Source organism: Salminus brasiliensis, chromosome 6 (assembly GCF_030463535.1).
Source record: "Salminus brasiliensis chromosome 6, fSalBra1.hap2, whole genome shotgun sequence".
In the NCBI taxonomy this organism is placed as follows: Eukaryota; Metazoa; Chordata; class Actinopteri; order Characiformes; family Bryconidae; genus Salminus; species Salminus brasiliensis.
Window position 1 is genome coordinate 5,559,673 of NC_132883.1, and position 21,048 is coordinate 5,580,720.

The window sequence follows — 21,048 nt, forward strand, 5'->3', positions numbered from 1 at the left end:
CTTCAATGTTCTTCAATGGCCAGGACCCCACAGGACCACCACAGTGCTGCTGCTGGACTAAGATCAGTCCACCAACCAGAACGATCCAGCCAACTGCATCATCCTGTGGGCAGCATCCTGTGAGCACTGATGAAGGACTAGAGGATGACCAACACAAACTGTGCAGCAGCAGATACAGAGCTTCTGTCTCTGACTTTACATCTACAAGCTGGACCAACTAGGTAGGATCATCCATTAGAGTGGACAGTGGGTGGACACAGTGTTTAAAAACTCCAGCAGCACTGCTGTGTCTGATCCACTCATACCAGCGAGACACACCAACACATTCACCACCACCATGTTGGGGTCACTGCTGAGAATGACCCACCACCTAAATACTGCCTGCTGTGTGGTGGTCAGTCCTGTGGGGTCCTGATCATTGAAGAGCAGTAGACTAACAAATTATGCAGAGAAACAGATGGACTGAGAAACTCTCCCCCTTTATGGGACGTGGAGCTGATGACCAGGGGTGGTCATAATCTTCTGATATGACTGTGTACAAGGCTTTGGATGTGTTGGGAGTTCTGCATGTCTCACAAGGAAGCAGCTCTTAATACATTGAATCTAATGGAAGTTTGTGTTTTGCTACACCCCTACGGGTTAATCACATTAAGCCACGCCCAGCAATGCCTCCGGTCCCCACGTGGCAGCCCTCACTTTGTGTGACTTTTTTTTTTTTTTTGGGTGATTTGCTTGTCAAATTGAGGTCGAAATTGGGAAAGAACAAAGGCAGGTGTTTATGATCACAGATGAGTCAGATTCATGCAAATGTCCCACACTGTGGGGAGGGGAGGGGGGTGTCCCTGCCTCACTCGGATAGCTCTATTATAGCGAGAGCTGTGAGCGTCTGTCTATCCACACACACTCACACACACCTCAGCATTATGAATGGAAACAATAAGTGGAGCTGGAAAACACCCAGCTCCAGTCCAGACTGGGAACTGAAAGCAGTCAGAAATTCCAGCAGCGGGCCAGTGCTGTTTGTTTCAGCACCGAGGGCTGTACCTGTGGGCCATCTGTATCCAGCTGTGATTGGGTTTCATGGCTTGAATAGTAATGCGTCGGTCACAGCGCTACTTCTTTGGGTCTGTGGGAAATTCTTCTTGGGAATCCTTAGAGCAGTTTAGGACTGAGCAAAACACACTGTTAAGTAGATACATTAGCATTACATAGTGCACTCGTGATGTCTGCTATGTCATGTAGAGACAGAAGTATTGGGACACCTGCTTATTGAATTGTTTCTACTGAAATCCAGGGTATTAGAAAGAGTTTATCCTGCTTTTGTTGGAGTAACTGTCTCTACTGTCCAGGGAAGAAGGTTTTCTACTAGATTTTGAAGAGCATTGCTGTGAGGATTTGATTGCGTTCAGCAACAGGAGTGTTTAGTGAGCTCAGTATGTTAATGATCACCACCCCACCTCATCTCCAACTCCATCGTTCCAGAGATTACAGTTCCACCACTCCACAGTGGACATGTAGTATATCTGGCTGATTGGTGATACGAAATGATAACCTAATTCTAGCCGTAAATGATCAATTATTCATTATTTGGTGATCATATTATGGCCAGTTTGGGGAAACCCAACTCTGGAGGGGGAAAGAAAGCCAAGGGACACTAGTTCTTTGGATTTCTGGGGAATTCTTTGGACTCTTTAGAACAGTTCAGGACTCTGTAAAGCCCACTTTTACTGGATCCATTAGCATCAGTGCACTAGTGAGATCTACCAACCATATACCAGTTGTATTTCACTGGTGTTCGCCATTGTTTTGCCAGTGTTTTAAAAACAGCCCAACATAGAGAAATAACCAAATGGCCCAGCGTTAAAGGTCTAAGAGCATCTCAACATCAGAGAAAGTGTGATGCAGCTTCTACTAGCTTCCAGCATTTGGTGATCATGTTAATGCGAGTTTGGGGAAATCCAAACCCTGAAAAAGTTCTTTGGGTTTATGGTGAATTTGCAGGGTTTTTCTCAGGGTTCTTTATCATTTTCCAACAAGCATTTAGAATCCCCTTTTTCAGGGGTGGGCGATATGACAAGAGTTTATTATGTTGTGATTAAATGTAGTGAGAAATCGTGGATATAGTCTGTGCTTAAAGATCATGGAACAAATGACATCCTTGCCAAGCACACAATTAGGCCTGTTTCATGCAAGAAATACAGAACAGTGTGGGAGAGGATTTGGAACAACAGTTTTTAGGAGTCTGTGTCTTTGTGTCAAAATAGTGCCATGTTCGAATCTTCAGCCACGTCGCTTTGCCATCAGTGGGCAGTTAGTCTGAGCTGCAGGTGGGTAGATAGCGCTCTCTCCCCTCATCACTCTTAAAGCAGCGTTGGCCGGCACAGCCATCTGTTAGCTAAAGTGGTGGAGCTGGGGACCTGCTGGGGGCATGCCGGCTGCCCGGCGAGGCGACGGTTTGAAAAAAGGCATTTCACATGTACTGGAGGAGACATATGTTAAGTCCTTACCCTCCTAGTGTCGGGAGCATTGCTAGTGTTAGAGGGGGTTATGAAGGGGTGGGTTCATTGCGATAAACATTGTGTTTCTTAAAAATGCTTTTTAAATATTGTGATATAATGATTTTACCATATTGCCCAGCCTTACTCTTTTCTAAGCGTAATTTTGCCCATTGCTATTCCTGACAAAAAATAAAGCAAACTTTGATGTTGCCACATTCACAAAGAGAATAAAGGCTGACAGGAGAGGATTTTGGCTTTGTATAGCTATCCTCTCCTGTCAGCCTCTATTCTCCTTGGGGAGTCAAATAAAAGTGATAGTCCATCTGAAGCAAAACGACCATTCCAAGATACCATTGGAGAGAATGACGTCGTTTAAGGAAACAGTACTTGAGTGTTTTTTCCCCGCCATACATTTTTATGTGACATTTCCTGCAATGCAAAGGTACTTCAAATTCTTAGAACCTTTATTTCCTTTTCCGTTTTTCTTCTGCCCAGTGAGCGGCAGAATGGGTCACTCTAGAAGCGTTGTTTTGTTTCTATCCTAGCAGAATTGACATGCAGTAGGTTTGCAGAAGGCATTTTATTGTGGTGTATAATGTAATAATAGACTAAATAACTAATCAATTATAGCATTACGCCACTGAATATTCAGTATTATTCGAAGAGGTTTCTTAAATGTATGTGCATTTTAGTCTATTTGGAATTGCATGGCTGTATTGGTTTATTCCACGATGCGTAATTTTCCGCACACTAGTTCTTTATTTTGCACATGCGTTTTCAGCAGGCCGGTTTTGAGCTGGTAATTGAATATGTAAATGTCATCATTGATCGTGCATATAGTATGAAATGCAGGCATAATATTTAAAGCAGCCTTAAAATGAACGAGAATTCGATTTTTCCGATTATTAATGGAAAAAACCCAGCCATGTTTCAACAGTGTAGCGTGAGCATTGATGTGCAGTGAACTGTCACTCTTTCGGGAGTCTTTTTTTGGTGTCGTGTTAAGCGCGGCATCCTCGACCCCAGTGTCGCAACAGAAGTAGGTTGATGTCGTGAAAGAGGAAATTGACTAAGAGATTCTGAGAATGTGTGCGGGCAGGAGTCATGTGACTTGCTGGAATGAGCCCTCAGTCATTTGCATATATCCGCTTTGGGGGAGGAAGAGGCATGGCCTCTGCGAGGAACCTTCGCGCCCATTTGTTTACATCTGCACCACATTTTTTTTTTTTCTTTCTCCCCTTTCTTTTTTTGACTCATGCTGTGCCACACGACTGAGATCAGCAACGATAAAGCCCGCCAAAAATTTCTCTAGCGTTACGATTTCTGCAGCTATGCATGTCAGACTGAATTGAACTCAATAACCTGTGCAGATCAAGAAGAGTTAAATGCAAATCTCTTGTGTGCGGAAATGTCACAGTCACATTTTTACTTTTTACAAATAAACATGATATTTTAGATTTAGATGTTAATTTTTCTTTTAGGAGCTACATTCTAAAGTGTGATTTTATTAATTTCATTAATCCTCACAAAAAGGTTAAGATAAGATTTATTTTCTTTTTCTTCACTTTGCTCTTAATAAAAAATTTAAGGGACTGTTGGTTTTCTTAAGTTTTTCGGAACTTCACGATTGCATACTCGTATCAAAAATCTAAATATTCTACAATTCGCATTTCAAATAGTTGGATAACTGGAATTCATGTCTTACTTAACCAAATTAAAAGTGGATATTGTTTTTAAAGTGCTATTTAGTTTAGCAGGAAAATGGTAACTTTCCGACGTCACTCCAGATCTTGCACTTTCCAAGGTGGATTTGTGGAACGTTTCCTCCACTGACGCATGTAGATCTTGTTTACTTACATTTTTTAAAAGTTTCATTCGCTTTCTCCTCCATTTTGCTCTGTACTGCATGAATTTAGCAGCACAAAAGGCTATGTTATAATGAGCTATGTAGGAAAACAACGGAGTATCTCAAAAAAAAGAATTAAGACTTTAAGATAATATTTGGAAACTTACAGAAGGGTCCGAAAGTTCTCAAATATTCTCTTAACAAATTTGAATTATTTTCTTAGCATTTGACACTTGACACTCTTGATGGTTTCTTATGTAGCCGTTGTAACATAGCCTTTTATGCTGCATATAAGCATTAAAAGAAAATCAGTAAACAAAAGCTAGAAGGGATGTAAACTAAAACCACGTGGAGGAAAATATATTTTCTGTGAAAAATATGCAAACTGTGGCATGACAGTACTGTATATATGTATGTATGTATATATGTCAGTTTTTGCCAATTGTGCTCGCCTGGACTCCGGCATCTGATGGCAAAGTATAAAGTTAAGAAAAGGAAGCAGATGTACAAAGAATTTCTGTGTAAAGACACTTTTGCAAATCAGCCCCCCAGTTCTTCTTGTACTCATCCAGTTCCACAATCCAGTTTCTGCCTTGCGTTGCCATCACACTTGTCTCGGATAAGGCCATAGTTATTACACAGAGCCTGAATACGTGCCAGGTTATCAGTACATTGTCCCGTTCTCATGTATTTGCGCTACGTCTGTCTATTTGTTCACAGCTGACCAAGTTTATGGAGACCAAGATATGCACGAAGTCGTTCGCAAACACTGCATGGACTACTTGGTGAGTGTTTGGCTTCGTCACTGCACGCCATTGAAAGGATGTAGAAGGCAAGTGTAGTAATGTAAGGTGCTGGCTCCTTTTGTGCCTTTTATCCTCAGATGAAAAACGCAGACTACTTTTCAAACTACGTGACAGAAGACTTCACCACATACATCAACAGGAAAAGGAAAAACAACTGTCATGGGAACCACATTGAGATGCAGGCCATGGCTGAGATGTACAACCGGCCGGTGGAAGTGTATCAGTACGGCACAGGTGAGGAGAGGGAGGGAGGGAGGAAGGGAGGGCCCCTGCGCAACCCGCTCTTCTCATTTAGGGAGGAAAGAAAAAAATCATCTGGAAATTGTTAAAACAGAAAAAAGCGTGGGTGAATGCGTCAAACTGTGATATGAGAGGTGATGAGCAAACTGATTTTACCAAAAGAACAAAACTGTTATTTAAGATCCAGCTTTATGTCAAGTTAAGTCGTCATGCCTAGGGGGGTGATGTAGTGTTGCTTTCTCATTGAGCTCACCAGACAGTTTAAAAGGCCTTTGCCTGGACAGATAAGTAAAAAACAAATTCATAAATTCATGCCCTGTGACCCTTGTGTTTTGTGTTTGACACCACTTGCCATAACCTCATGAAAGTAACCATGCTTCTGATCCCCATCAACTACAGGTATGCTAAGAATGACCGATATCTGCCTTTACTTTGCGCAAAGTCCAATTGTTTACCCTGCAAACAAACAGAAAGGCCTCCTCACCCTTTTGTGGTGTCCCTTTGGACATTACCTTTGGTTTTGAGAAGTCACACAATCAAGCTGGACTTACTGCTGTTTTATCTGTTTGTCCCCTCCTTCAGAACCCATCAACACGTTCCACGGAATCCATCAAAACAACGACGAGCCCATCAGAGTTAGCTACCATCGCAACATTCACTACAACTCTGTGGTGAACCCCAACAAAGCCACCATTGGAGTGGGGCTTGGCCTCCCTGCCTTCAAACCAGGGGTAGGTGTGCACTCTCTGCTTGAAGCCTCTTCAGCTGCAGAGTCTTCTGCAGCTTTTAGTTCCTTCAGGAGTGGGGAACTGAGGGCTAGACACCAACATAATTTGGTGGTTTTCACACCTACTAAACCTGGCATTTAATGGGTAGGTTAAATCAGCTGTGCTTAAGCAGGAAAACCACAAAACTGTGAAGCAGTCTGGCCCTTTAAGACTGGAGTCCCATGCCTTTTGTTTAAAGGGGTGGTTTGGTGATCATATGTGCACCAAGCAGTGGTGCTGCCAGGGACTCATGAAAATATATCACACTTTGCCCCACAGCTCTACCAAAACACTCTATTAATGCATTTTCCAGGGCCCTGTTAGTCACAGGCACTTTGAATAGTTCTAGTCCCCCCATGTCCCCCACAGGCATGTCGAATATGGAAACTGACTATTCAGTTACTGTCCATCAGGCATCAATAATTGGTCTTAATATTTTGGCACATCTGAGTAGTCTAAACAGCTTTTTTTCTGTATTTGCAACCATTCTGAAACCTGAATTTTAGTAAACCATGCTTTAGTGTCATACAGTGTCAGAAACGTCTGTTTTAGATTAACAACCCTAGTAAGCAACTTAGTCATGCTGTTTGCTCAGTTCTACCCTGGTGGCTTTCAATATTACGTGTTAGCTGCTTTAGCCTTGTAGCACCAGTGCAAACCTCCAGTTTGGACACCAGATGTCTGGAATGATCAGCTCCATTTAGTTCTTAATTGGACATTTGTGTGAACTATTTTCCCCAATCATCTCCTCAGCTAATTCACAAAGCATTCAGTAGCTGAAAAAGCACTGAAGAAGGCACCTAGTTATCTGCCCAGTTATCCTGCATCTTGGGTTACATACTGGGTCCAGTTTGCAAGACTGAAAATCAAACACCGACTCTAAGCGTCTTAATATGCAAATTCAACCAGCTGTATGATGTAGGTTCAGATTGCAATGCCTGGGTGAATGCTCAGCAAGTGATGCTTGGGTTTACTTGCACTCTTTTACCTTTGAGCTGAAGGACTTAAGATGTCACAAATTCAGGGATTTTTGAACGAGTGTGAAGCAAGCAAGAGCGTGCGGACAAAGGAGAAGTGGTTCCGCATGTCACTAATGGACACATACAAACTTTCTTATCACTTAATCTCAGCTCATCAATGCGATCAATAAAGTAATCTTCTTAGTAGGTTCTACAACATGGTTTCATTGATCCGTCTGAATGAAAAGCGAGTTCGAGATTAATTAAAGCTGGTTATTAATCGGTCTAACTCTGGATATCATGTTCTACAAGTGCGGTATGATGGAGAGTCATCAGTCTTCTGCTTTACCTTAGTAGCTTGATACTCATTGAGAGTATGTATAGGCTAATCTGACCCAGGCAACCCCTGTCAGGGTGATTGATTTAAAGCACTGGAGTGTCACCTTGGCTTATGTGTATTCATGCACACACTCTCCGTTAGCTGCTCGGACTGGACGTCTCCAAGACGCACACCCACATTTCGCAGTTTAGTGCTATTTCGGCAGGACCTGCTTCTACGTGCTTGGTGTGTGTTACGTGATCTATATGGTACAGAGGACCTTATAGCTGAAGTGCTGCTGACTCTTCACTGACCTAATTCATAGATGTAAAGATGTAGTAAGGTTAAAGATTTAATGAACATTCATAATGTCGTGTTTTCAGACGCCCATTTAAATGTTGTCCTTTTATACCTTTTAAGTGTTAAATATTGAAAGTCCAGTTTCACGGACAGGGAATAATCCTAGTGCAGCATTTTAAATGGACATTTGGAAAATCTAGTCCATGACAAAAGGCCAGTTTATGCTTCTGTATGCTGTAGCCTATGCGTAGCTGTGTACCCTACACTGTACCCTTCACTTTCCTTCTGCCTGGGTTCAGCAGCCATATGGGTTCTCCTTTCCCTGGACATCCTCTGTCTCAGAAATTCCAGCATAATCCACTCAGATTCACTTTCCATACACCAAAGGAGTCAGCACAGTAGCATTAAGAACCCGCCCCTTGCCAGATTAGTGTTTCGGCTGCAGAACACACAAGTATAGATGCTCACAACAGCGTTTGGTAAGCCATAGACTCTGAATTGAGGACGCAAAAGCAAAAAATTACCTTAAACTAAATCCGTGTCCAAGACAGCGGCCTTCTGTGGTTCGTACTTGTTCTGTTGAGTCCAGTTTTATTGTTTTGGCCTTTCTTTTTTTTATTTTTTTAAGAAATCAGATAGCTTGATTATTTGTCAGTGGTTGGTGTGGCGCAGCAGATAACACAGCTAACTACCACACCATGTGGGAGACTGGGGTTCGATTCCCGATCTGGGTGCCTATGCTGCGCTACACCAATAAGAGTCCTTGGGCAAGATTCCTAACACTAGGTTGGCCCACCTCTGTAATACGAATAACCTTGTAAGTCGCTCTGGATAAGAGCGTCAGCTAAATACCATAAATGTAAATGTAAATGTCTGTGTTCACTACATTACTTAGTTACTCATTAATATCAATCAATCACAGTTTAAATGCCATAACCTAAGTATTGTTGCTGGCCACAATCATCCCTTCATGACCACAATTTACCAATCTTCTAAAGGCTACTTCCAGCATGATGATGCACCATGTCGCAGTGCAAAAGCGGTTTAATGAACTTCACAATGAGTGCAATGTTCTTGAGTGGTCTTTTCAGTCTTTGGATCTTATTCCAATAGAACCCCTTTGGGATGTGGTACAACAGGAAATTCAGTGCATGAAAGTGCTCCTGAACAATCTGCAGGAATTGCGTCTGACAATCGTGTCAACAGGCACTAGATTCTCAAAGGAATGCTTTGAGCATCTTGTAGAATCCATGGCATGTTTTGTCTCTACCCAGTGTTTCCAATGAAGTGCTTGGTGGGTGCTTGAATATCCCACCAGTATAGGCAGCAACTTAAAGCCAGTTCCACAGCATCTTAACAAACACCTTATCAGGTCTTCCAGAACCACCAAAACACCCATGCGTTTAGAATCAGCCAGTGTTCTTGTGTGTGTGAACCCACTAAATCCAGGTCACTGGCGTCTGCACACAAGCAGGTCAGAGCCAGAGTGGGCCTGTTTTTGCTGGACAGAAAAGTCAGAAGTAGGTGATAGTCTTGAGCTTATCAAAGCCTGCTGAGACAGAGAAGTGTGTCCCGCAGCAGCCCACTTCCACAATGCACACACACATGCTTCAAAGAGCCTCTCCGAGTGGGTTGGAGGGGGGAAGCATTCCACACATCAGTGGTTTTCAGGGGGAACCTTATTAGCAGAGCAGCGTTTTGTTTGTATGCCAGATGACTAGTGATAAGGCCATGCCAGTCAGCAGGGCTGGCAGCATTTAGGGAGAAAACCAGGCCAATAGTGACTGTGCAGAAGGGACAGCGTATGTTTACTGTCTATTCTCAGCCTGATATTTATAGTGTGTAACCCATAGATAGAAGTGCTTTCAGTGTGGTTGCTCGTTTAGGATGTAAGTATCCACCTGACGTGTTGCATTTAGAGCTTGGTATTGGATCCAGTTAACTGCGAATTGGCAAGTGGGATAAAACGATGAGCAGATGAGTTAATGGGAATGATATAAAAAAGGGACAAGGCTGGTTTCTGGTGACGACGTATGTTTTTTCCTGCTTTTGAAGAGGATGGTAAAAATGGTTATAAATAGTTATAAATGGTTGTGGTTTGTTTGACCAATCAGTGTTTTGTTAAGCTAAATCTAGCGAGTTAAACAAATACACTGTATGGACAAAAGTATTGGGACACCTCCACATTTATTGGCTCTTTTGACATCAAGTGTATTAAAAAACTTAAATCTTGCTTTTGTTGGAGTAACTTTCTCTACCATCCAGAGAAGACATTCTACTAGATTTTGGAGGAGCACTGCTGTGGTTGTTTAATTGCATTCAGCAACAAGAGCTTTCGTGAGGTCAGGATGTTGGATGATCACCACCCCGCCTCATCCCCAACTCATTACAAAAGTATTGGATGGAGCACCACCATCATTCCAGAGAACACAGTTCTTCCACTGCTCCAAAGCTCAATGCTGGGGGGCTTTATATGCTTCTAGCCCACGTCTGACATTAGGCAGCATGGTGCCAATAGGTTTATGTATATCTGCTCCAGAGAGTTCATTTCTATTGCCGGTGTGTTGTATGTGCTGGGTGCTACTTAAGTTATTCAGCTACTTTAAGTAGCACCCAGCACATACAACATTCTTTAGAAGGATGTCCACAAACATCTGGACAAATTGCGAATGTTAATGTATTGAGAAGTAAAAGCAGCCCCTCTGGTCCTGGTCTGTGGTGTTTAGATGATTTTTGTGGCTTGTGTCGTGGTCAGGCTTTAGCAGGCGCCGCTGTCCGCCCCCAGCTGTGCGAGTGGCTCTGTCAGGGTCAGCCAGTTTCTGTCTAAATGCCGGCTTTGGCTGCACTGGCCGGAGGACAGCACAGTTGGCAAGTGGACAGCGCCTGCGGTCGTGCTGCACAAGAGCTGAACACATGCTGTCTAGTTTTCGAGACACTCCTCCAGACAGGGTGACAGAAAGATGGCGGGAAAGAGAGAACGAGCATTCTAGCACTGAAATCGGGGCATAGGATCAAACTGGCCACTTCCGGAAAGCTCCAGGCCGGACAAGGAGGGTCTGGTCAGTTAAGCTGCTTCTGTGGCTGTGCGTTGTTCTTGGTGCCCATGTGGAGTCTTTCTCTTACAGTGTGGATTGGGACTGTGAACGCTGTTGAAGGAGATTCATCAAAGGGTTTTATTATTCAGCTTTTGTTTTTGTTCTGTAATGAAGCACATTCTTCAGACGTCTCGAGCTTGGCCTGAAGCTTCAGCGACTCTTTATCAGTAAAGCATTCTAATCTGCAGCTTCACTGGTATGAGCACTCACTTATTCTCACCTCTTCCCTTTCGTCTGTCCCTCCACCCTTTTCTGTCTGTCTGTCTGTCTGCCCGCCCATCTATCACTCCCAACCTCCTCCATGTGGCCAGTATGCAGACCAGTCTCTGATGAAGAATGCCATTAAAACGTCGGAGGAGTCGTGGATTGAGCAGCAGATGCTGGAGGATAAGAAGAGGGCTACTGACTGGGAGGCCACCAACGAGGCCATCGAGGAGCAGGTGGCCCGCGAGTCTTACTTGCAGTGGCTCCGGGACCAGGAGAAGCAGGCACGACAGGTGAGAGAGGTCAGGGTGGGGAATCTGCCTCCAGCTTCCTTGCACACCACATTCCATTTGATCCTAATCCACCTCATGCCACACTGTTTAAAAATAAAGGTGCTTGGAGCAATGCCATAGAAGAACCACTTTTGGTCTGTAAGAGTTGTCGGTGTAGAGAAGCTTTAAATGGGTAAAAGAACATTTAAATAGCTTTGAATAGCTTTAGCTTTAAAGAACCTTTTATATCAAATAAGGGTTTTTTTAGACTTTTAAAAGGGTCTTACAAACATCTCTATTATAAACATGGTTCTTGATGGAACCAAAAGTGGTCTTTCTATGGGATCACTCCAAGAACCATCTGAAGCACCTTTACTTTTAGGTGTGCACAGAACAAAGACCACGACCATTAGAGCATTTTTACCTTTGTGACTCAGCATAATGCTGTTATCTGGAATCATTCTAAGGAAAAGTGCTTTGTAATGCTAGCAATGCAGAGTAGTGTCTGGTTAGCTGTAATCACACAAAAGCACTTGCTAAACTCACTTGCAGTATTTACTGTCTGTCTACGTGCCCGTTTTATGGATTTACAATAATACGTAACAATTCACATAAATGTATGCAATAAATTTCAGTTTTGAAGCATCTCGCATCATTCGGAAGCGGTTTTACCTCTGCGTTTTCTCACTACGGCCACCTGTGAACCTGGCCTGGTTTCAAAGAAATGCAAAGCCTTCATATAAAAAGGCCTCAGAAGCGAAAGTATCAACATTCGCTCATTAAATGACAGTGTCTTTTTCTCGTTTCCCTTCCTGCAGCCCCGAAAGGCTAGCGCCACCTGTAGCTCGGCCACAGCCGCAGCTTCCAGTGGCCTGGAGGAGTGGAGCGCACGGTCTCCGCGGCAACGAAGCTCCGCTCCTTCTCCTGAGAACCCTGATCCCTCCCACTCAGACCCAGCGGCTAAGCCCCCTTCCCCGGCTGGAGCGGCGCTAGCGCTGTCCAAACCCCCATCGCCGTGTGCACCTGGTACGCATCACCACCACCACTACCACAGCAAACGACTGCAACTGACTGTTATATCTGCCATCAATTAATAAAAAAATTTATTAATCCATTAATCGGGCAAGTTGAAGATGTGCAGTAAGTTGAGTTCTTTGGGTATTTGTTTTTTTAATGTTCTTCAGTGCACTGTTGTGAAAGTGCAGCAGTGTCCCAGCTTTGGTCTTGAAAGTCTGATGTCCAGGTTCTAGCACACCATCTAAACCTAAACAAGGTGAGCAGGGAAGTCACCAAACTGTGTGGACACCAGCCCTCTAGACCAGAGTTGGACCTTCCTTCTGCCCTGTATTGCAGTCAGAAAAAAACACATTTATCATTCTGCATATGAACTGTATGATGCATAGAGCTTAAATAAGGAAAAGGCAATGCTAAAGAAATCCCTATTGACCTTCTTTTTCATAATTGTCAGCTAATTGTTACTGCAGATAAAACTGCAAATATCATGCCTGCCTCTGTAAAGTCCGTTTCCTTCCTCCCTGTGCCAGTTGTTACACCTGAGTCAGCTCATGTTGCATTAAATCAGACGTTTTTTTTAAGCAAGGAAACTAAGAAGCTGTGCAATGTCCTGGCTTTCTAGTACAGGAGTTGCTGAACACTGGGAAACTGTAGTACATGTATTACATTTCCTCTTTGAACTGAATGAAATTGTGTCAAAGAGATGGAGAAACACTTACAGGAATGGCAGCAGGGTTTCTCAAAGCCAGTCCTGGAGTAAGTGATGGTGTGTATTCCAGTGCTTTGGTATATCTGATCCAACTGATAATCTAATATATTTGGGGCTTTAATGGGTTCAGTCGAGGCGAGAAGAATGAGTAAGCACAAAAGTGTGTGTCCTGTATCACATTATCCGTGCATAATATAAAGTACACTTAGCTAACATACACTACAGAGCAAATAATAAAATAATAAGAAGCAATAATAGATAAAAAAAAAGCATGTGTGTGATTTGTGGTATCTGATCTTCCTGTTGTTTTGTTCAGGGCCCAGCAACCAGGCCTGTGTTGGACCAGACAGACCCACGTCATCCTCACTGGTGTCTCTGTACCCTGCACTGGGCTACCGGGCCATCATGCAGGACATGTCCCCGACTGCTTTCGGTAACTCAACATTTCTGATCTCTCATTTTACCCAATAGACCCTGGTGTGAAGGCCACACTCACTCTCATAACTACATTACTGTCATAATTAACATCAGTTTGATAGGTCCCAAAATAGAACCCTGTGGAACGCCACAAGATCAATCGAACAGTTACCAAGCAGTTCGTAAGTGTGTACATTAGGATTCATATTTGAATACTAAACCCAGGGTGTAAGGGGTTAATGTAGAATCGTTTCTGTTCTGAAGGGAAACAGAATCGACCATAATCTACGGCTAACTGGTGCGTTTGTATTTTGGCCAGCCTCTGTAATGATTAAATGATAAACCAGTGTTTGGATTGGCTTGGCAATACATTCCCCCCATGCTTTTATTACTTACAAACCTCTCCACCCACCACAAACATTGCATGTTGGTCCCCTAACACAGAATGATTGGGCACCCCTAAAATAAACAGTGTTGTTCACTTTGGTGTGCTTTTGCTCTCCAAAAAATAAACCTTTTCTAATAACAATCAGCAAAACAAGTTTTACTTGGACTTTGAGTTGGCTGTAAAGAAAAAAGTTACCATAACAATTGGCACAATGTTGGTGCACCCCTAAAGGGGATACGTCAGAGATTAAAGGAATACTTTATCCACATTAAGAGAAGGCCAGATTTCCATAATGCTGATGGAATCTAGTAGCATTTTTTCATTTTCAGGGACATATTTGGGCATATATTTTTTTTCCACCCTTTTTCTTCCCACCCTTCAGCAAGTAGGTGGGTGTAAGACGTGTGGGGGGGTGGACATGCACATTGAGGAAGGGGAACCTGCTGACTGATCGTGCATGATAACTCTGAGATGACCTTGTTTTCTAATTCCGCTCAATTCGCATCTAAGCAGGAAGCCCAATGAGCAGCTTACTGATAACTCTAATAATGGCTGAGATGTAGGCTGGTCGTCAAAACCACAAGACTTGTAAATGCATGAGTGTTGCAGTGTAGTTAAAGCATCTCCACACATAAAGCCTGTGTGTCTTTTTTTGTCTCGCTTTTGTCTCGAAGGTCTGACAGACTGGGAGGACGATGAGATATTGGCCTCGGTTCTGGCGGTGTCGCAACAGGAGTACCTCGACAGCATGAAGAAGACCGCCATGCATAGGGAGCCCTCTCCGGACAGCAGTTGATAAAGGCACGGAGGCACGCAATGCAGTCCTCCAGCCTTCAGGAGGAGGCCGAAAAAACGGGGATCAATCAAATCTCGTTCTCTCAATCATCATGAAAACACACAACATTTGCCCTTTCACTCCCCCCTTGCACCCCCTCCAACCACCCCTCAACCCCCTCCTCCCTCCTTCCACCACACACATACCGCCCTGGTCATCTATCAGTAATAATGACCTGTCACTAAGACTTTTCCTCGCCACTACATTGCTTTCTATTGCCACTGATGCCAACATTGGACTTCTTTAGGTGCATGTTTAAACCAACATAACTGATCTCATAGAAAAAAAAAACAAACATTGGAAAACAAACAAACAAAAAAAAAAAGTTATAAAAATGTCATACTGTATCATCTTAATAACTGATTAATATAAGCTTGTTGTATTTTATTTTCTTGTTTGGGATGAAAAAAGCTCTTTTTTTCTTGGAATAAAAAAGGAGAAGTTTCTGAAGAAATACGTTATCTCTGTTGTTGATTTGTTTTGTAATAGTCATGCATATTAGAAACACTGGCGTGTAGGGTGAGCTGTTGTCACTGTATGTGAACGTATTTCACAGCTTTAGCGGGGTTTGCAGAAGTGGTGTCTAATGCATTGCGCATAGAATGGTGTTGTAGGTCGGATCCGAATGCTTTATTGGTACTGAAGGTTTATAGAAGTACAGTAGGTTATCAGATGTAGAGCAGGTCCAGAAACAATAGCAGTGCAAGAACAATTTGGTAGGTCCTGTTATGACCAGCTATAATCCATGCACTTATTTGCCCAGTGCATATGAATGCAAAGGAAGCTCCATTGTATCAGCCCTAGAAAAATAGATATTGCAATACGTCTTAACAACGCTGAAACCATATAATGTGAAGGCCTAACCAGCACTGAACAGAAAGGCGCATGGAAAAAAGGTTAGGATGCAATACTAAAGCTGCAAGCTTTCAGGAGGAGATGCTAACTGGACGTTAAGGAGGTGTATTATAGTAAGTTCCAGTTTGTTTGCATTATAGAGCTTCTATATCGCCCCTGTCCAATGACTAAAAGCATGCATCTCCAAAATGGTGACTTTACAAGAGAGGTCAATGGAGTTTTTATGTAATTTAAAGCATTTCTATTGGTCTGTTTATCCAGAATCATTTACACAGTATACAGAGTAGCTACAGGGTTCCAAGCATGGAGAAAACATAAAACCGGACAAATGGATTCAGCAACAAGGTCTCTTAAAGCCGCAAGCTCTGCAGGAGACCCACTGATGAGAGGATAGAGAAGGGGTGCTGTAGTAGGTTGTAAGTTGTCTGCATCATGCAGTGGTCACTGGCCCGTCTGCCTGGAGATCCACCTTCCTGCAGGATTCGTCTCTAAGTTCTAACCAGAGGTTAAGACCGATTACTGTTAGGTTACGTGTACTTTACCTACTATTTTAAGTATTTGTCAAATAGTACTTCAGCTCAAGACTATGATATGATATGATGTCAGATATGTTTACACTGTTTCTTTTAGGTCTTTAACTTTTAGTTTCTATTTGTGCTATTAGTTCATTGCTGCACAGGTGACTGCATCCATACAGCTTTACAAATAGTCTAAATTTAAAGCCTTAGCACTTTGTTTTAAACCGAAATGATCCAAATCTAAAAGAAAAGGGAGCCTAACAAGCTGCAGGTCCTGTGTATGTAGGTGCTGGCAGATGCTGGAAATACACTGCACTTTATTTTGCCTCAATCTCACACCTAATTCATCTATTTAAGGATTTCTGCAGCCAAGAAACACATTGCATGGACAAAAGTATTGGGACACATGCACATTCATTGTTTCTTCTGAAATCAAGGTTATTAAAAAAGCTGGTCCTGCTTTTGTTGGTGTAACTGTCTCTACTATCCAGGCAAGAGGGTTTTTCACTAGATTTTTAAACATTGCTGTGAGGATTTGATTGCACTACTTTAACTGCAAGAGTGTTAGTGAGGTCAGGATGGTTGGATGATCACCACCCCACCTCATCCCAAATGAATTGAGGGGGGGGTGGGGGGTTTGCACCCCTCTAGCCCACACCTGGCATTAGCACTATGGGTCTGCAATGAGTGCAACTTAAAGGAGCTGAATGCATTCATTAGAAGTGGCGTCCATTGCAGATGGATAAACTATGGTAGATTATGGTTGGTCTGCAAGCGGGTCTCTTTCCTTCTGCAGGCTGTGTGGAGTGTGGTTCTGCCCAGGTTTCCTTTACCATAACCTAATAGTAAACCCACAAGTGAAGTCCTGCTTCCTCTGTATTACAGTGTGGAGTCACTGTTTATTTATTTTCTGCTTCTCGTTTCAATTCTAGTTCATCTCACTGTAAACCTAAGGGTTTAAAAAGGTGCCATTAGGTCTCATAAGGACCCATAAGCTGCTAAAACTGCAGCCTCAGCCATTGGGGCTGACCTCCTCCAGCTAGCTAGCGCGCGCTTTGCGCGGGTCCGGTCACCACAGCGACGGTATTGACGTGACCAGCTCAGCACAAGCGCGCGATTTCATTGGAACGTTGCTCAAGCGGTTCAATTCTAAGAATGTTTGACCGCGCGCTCATTAATATTCAAATATTTGAAAGACTCTGGATTGCGGTTGGCTGCTCGTTTCAAAACACTGGCGGCGCCTCTGACGTGGTTGGCTGGAGGCGGAGCTGTGGGCGTGGCTACGGATGTAAACTTTAAGATATGTAGTTGAAGGGCTTCGCTAGTAGTCTGCTGCTGCTGCTGCTGCTCGTAGGACGGAGTAGAGAGGCGCTGCGGATTAACGTACCAACACAGATTTGACCAAATTAAAGCGTTTAAACATGGACGTGGAGTGCTGAGGCCATTTGTAAGGGAGATACCAGCTTTGCGGCCAGATTTTGTTCGACGTTTTGTGGATATTCACGTTTTTAGCTTGCTGAAAATGTTGGACAAACGTATGGTTGACTTGCGCTTGGATGAAGCAGACGATGTGAGAGGGAAGACCGGTAAGAAATTAAGGCTTAAGTTTCTGTGTTTGCAGAGTCTTGATAAGTGATTATTATTATTATTATTATTTTTTATTCTTTATACCATATTTAACCTCTTTTCCTTCTGCAGCTCCAGCTAAAGAGCCCTTTGAGAAGCAGTACAAGTGTGGAGCTCTTTTGGGAAGCGGGGGATTCGGCTCTGTGTTTGCTGGGCAGCGAATCTCCGATGGTTTACAGGTACATACAAGATCCCAATATATTTAATATTATAAGTGTTTATCTGTTTTTATTTGCTTTACAATGTCTGATTTTATTTATATATGTTTTTTATTGTATTTCAGGTTGCAATCAAACAGGTATGCCACGACCGAGTACAACAGTGGGCACGACTGGTACGTTTAATAATATTAATAATTTTTTTATTTTATTTTATATATTATTATTATTACTATTATTATTATTATTATTATTATTATTATTATTAGCTTTGAATCAATAAACAGTTGTGTACTATTTATATTTAATATAATTTCAAAAACCCAGGTGAAATTAAAATGATCACGCAGTGGAAATAACTGGTAATGCTGCGCCCTCTAGTGGTAGTTTGTGCGTCCAACAATCACAACAAGTGACGCAGTAGGGTTGTGACGTTGGTGGGTTTTTTCAGTATAGCATAGTGGAAGAACCAGCAGTATTTCCCCTACAGGTGGTTTTAGTTCCAAAAATGAAAAACCTCAAATGACGTGCCACAGGAAGATCTGTAATATTTATATCATTGGTATTAGAGCCAATTAGAGCCTATTTTAAAAGTGGAAAGATCAAGACAATTTCAACAGCACTTACTCCTTTTTGTTTCCTTTTTTTTGTGATGCAAACACCAAAGCTCCTCCACAAAACTACCTAAACTGGAGTATATTTATCATTAGCATCCTTTGTCAAAACCCCCTTGTCTTATCATGCTGTTCTCTTGTGTCCTTCACAGCCTGACGAACCAGGCCTGGTGCCCATGGAGATTGCGCTCCTGCTGCAGCTGGGAGGTGGGTCGGCAGCAGGACCCTCTCATCGTGGAATCATCCGCATGCTGGACTGGTTTGAGGTGCCAGGTCAAGGGTATCTAATTGTGTTTGAGAGACCCCAGCCATGCCAGGACCTCTTTGACTTTATCACTGAACGTGGTGCTGTTGAGGAACCTCTTGCACAAAGGTAAACCCCAAAGATATTATAAGTAAAGATCAATCCCAACTTTCATTCAAACCATAGACTATAATATTGACTCTATTAATGGGTTGAACATACTGGAAGTTAAAAACTGCATTCCTTTTTTTTCCAGGTTTTTGAAACAAGTCATTAAGGCCATCCAGTTCTGCCATTCCAGAGGAGTTGTGCATCGTGACATCAAAGATGAGAACATTCTGGTGGACACCCGAACCGGAGACATCAAAATCATTGACTTTGGGTCTGGTGCTCTGCTTAAGGACTCCACATACACTGACTTTGAAGGTAAGAGACTTTGTAGCTCATAGTCCAGGGTTTGGTGCAGCATGACACTTGGCTAATTGTTTCTCGTGTCCATTTCGGATCTGAGTGCTAGTGCTGGGATGAGTTCCTAATGGCCTGTTTTCACTCCATCTTTAGGGACCAGAGTTTACAGTCCTCCAGAGTGGATTCTTCAGCACCAATATGAAGCCATCCCCCTCACTGTGTGGTCTCTGGGGGTTCTGCTGTTTGACATGGTGTGTGGGGACATTCCATTTGAGCGTGACCGGGACATTGTCCATGCCAACCCCAGTTTCACTAAGCGCATCTCTAAAGGTGAGTTCCTTTGCTCATCTTCATTTTCTCTTTCCAGGGAGACTATATTTACTATATCTTGTTACTCTAACCCTAGTAAGTCCTAAAACTGGTTACTAACTTATTTTTTTCATCAATTTTTTGTTGCAGAATGCCAGTCCCTGATTCGCTGGTGCCTTTCCTACCGCCCTGAAGAACGACCAACCTTGGAGCAGATTTTACTGCATCCCTGGATGATGGAGAGCGTAGAGGATATTGGAGATTTGCAAGAGGAGAGCAACATTACTCCAAGCCTTTAAATCACAGACTCCAGACGTTCATAGAAACTTCACATACCCTGTTTGATTGTACACTGGATTACTTCACACTGGTTGCCAGCTTCTCAACACATCATTATTTATCACACTCTTTTTGTTTACTTTAAGTTCATGGGCATATTGTGTTTTATTATTATTTTATTTTATTATTTTTTTTTATTATTATTTTTTGTCCTGCGCCCTGAATTTGGCCCTGTTATGCTGCAGCTCCTCGTGTGCGTAAATCTACAGCCACACGACTGGAGTTGGAGATCTTTGTCTAGTTAATTTATTACTGGTTATTTATTGACAAACATGCATAGTGGGTATTTATATTTTGGACTATAGGGATGATGAAGTTTCTGTAGCTGGAAGCAGGTGTTACAGTCTGCTTTAGTAAGTTCTCTTACAGACTGATCATTGTCAGTTCTTGAGACCTTGGCGATGCCTGGTTTTACAGGTTTTCTGTACAAGTTTTGTTCTTCCCTCGTTCTAAGAGGTACAAAAAAAAAAAAAGACTTTGGATCCGAAGTCCACCTGCCTCCTCAATGGAGTTCTGTCCGGTCAACGACTCCTGGCAGTCCGTTTTGCACTTGTGAGAGTGTTGGAGCAGTTGGGTCAGCGGCACAAGAGAGGAAAATCCATTCCTTTTGAATTCTGTTCACTAGATGGCGCTCTAGAGAGATACTAACAATGTGCCTTTTGGTCTCTGAATGTCAAATTTGTGTGACTGCTGTCATTTTTCCATCACAATCATCAGTGATTGGAGCATTAATGTCCTGTTATTCAGAGACCTGCAGTTAGTTTAGTTGATCCACTTGCTGTGTCTATACAGAGGCCTTAAAGAACACAGAATCTGCCTCCAAATTTAGTTGCTGTTTACTTACCAGAGAAATCTCTTGAATCTTGTTGGATTTTTTTCTTTTCTTTTTTAAATCCATGTTTAACACAGGACCAACAGTATGTATGGACCTTTTTATTGGTTCATTTTTGGGCTGTTTTAAATTGGACTGTTTTTGAAGTTGTAAGAACAAGTCAAGTTTTATTGAATTAAATATGAAATCCTAGCTGTTCTGCTTGGGTTTGTACAACAGGTTTGCTGTAAATACTTGTGTATTGTTTTTTTTTGTTTTGTTTTTTGTAATGTGGCAGAAGTCATGAGCATATTTAAAAAGAAATGAAAATCTAAAACTCATCTCTTGTGTCTGTCTGTTTCATTCTAAAATTGAAAGGAGGATGTGAAAGACTGATTCCTCATTTCTACCTGAAGGAAAATGTCAGGTCAGGTCTGTTTACTGCAGTCATAATTTTTAGAAGTGAAACTAAGCTGTGACCCATTCATTCACGTTAT

General features: G+C 42.5%; 2 protein-coding genes across 2 annotated transcripts in view; both read left to right on the top strand.

The window, feature by feature from the left end:
* The window catches only part of otud5a (OTU deubiquitinase 5a), a 45,590-nt gene extending 30,467 nt beyond the window's left edge, over positions 1–15,123 (top strand). Inside the window, exons 3-9 of the mRNA XM_072681434.1 lie at positions 5,065–5,129; positions 5,228–5,384; positions 5,973–6,121; positions 11,142–11,327; positions 12,125–12,332; positions 13,346–13,462; positions 14,509–15,123. Coding sequence (XP_072537535.1) covers positions 5,065–5,129; positions 5,228–5,384; positions 5,973–6,121; positions 11,142–11,327; positions 12,125–12,332; positions 13,346–13,462; positions 14,509–14,630 — 1,004 coding nt within the window. The 3' untranslated portion in view covers positions 14,631–15,123. The remainder of the gene's footprint in view (positions 1–5,064; positions 5,130–5,227; positions 5,385–5,972; positions 6,122–11,141; positions 11,328–12,124; positions 12,333–13,345; positions 13,463–14,508) is intronic.
* Positions 15,124–17,397: 2,274 nt separating this feature from the next.
* pim2 (Pim-2 proto-oncogene, serine/threonine kinase) lies at positions 17,398–20,892 on the top strand. Its single transcript, XM_072680812.1, has 7 exons — positions 17,398–17,628; positions 17,741–17,847; positions 17,952–18,002; positions 18,593–18,813; positions 18,941–19,110; positions 19,246–19,422; positions 19,552–20,892. Exons 1-7 carry the CDS (start codon positions 17,565–17,567, stop codon positions 19,698–19,700), a joined length of 939 nt encoding a protein of 312 aa, XP_072536913.1. The 5' UTR covers positions 17,398–17,564; the 3' UTR covers positions 19,701–20,892.
* Positions 20,893–21,048: the final 156 nt, after the last annotated feature.

Bases quoted from the DNA above. Each gene is read 5' to 3' on its own strand.
- pim2 (XM_072680812.1), top strand. From the start codon at position 17,565: ATGTTGGACAAACGTATGGTTGACTTGCGCTTGGATGAAGCAGACGAT. The intron at 17,629-17,740 runs GTAAGAAATTAA...TTCCTTCTGCAG, and splicing joins CGATGTGAGAGGGAAGACCG to CTCCAGCTAAAGAGCCCTTT. The intron at 19,423-19,551 runs GTGAGTTCCTTT...TTTTTGTTGCAG, and splicing joins CACTAAGCGCATCTCTAAAG to AATGCCAGTCCCTGATTCGC.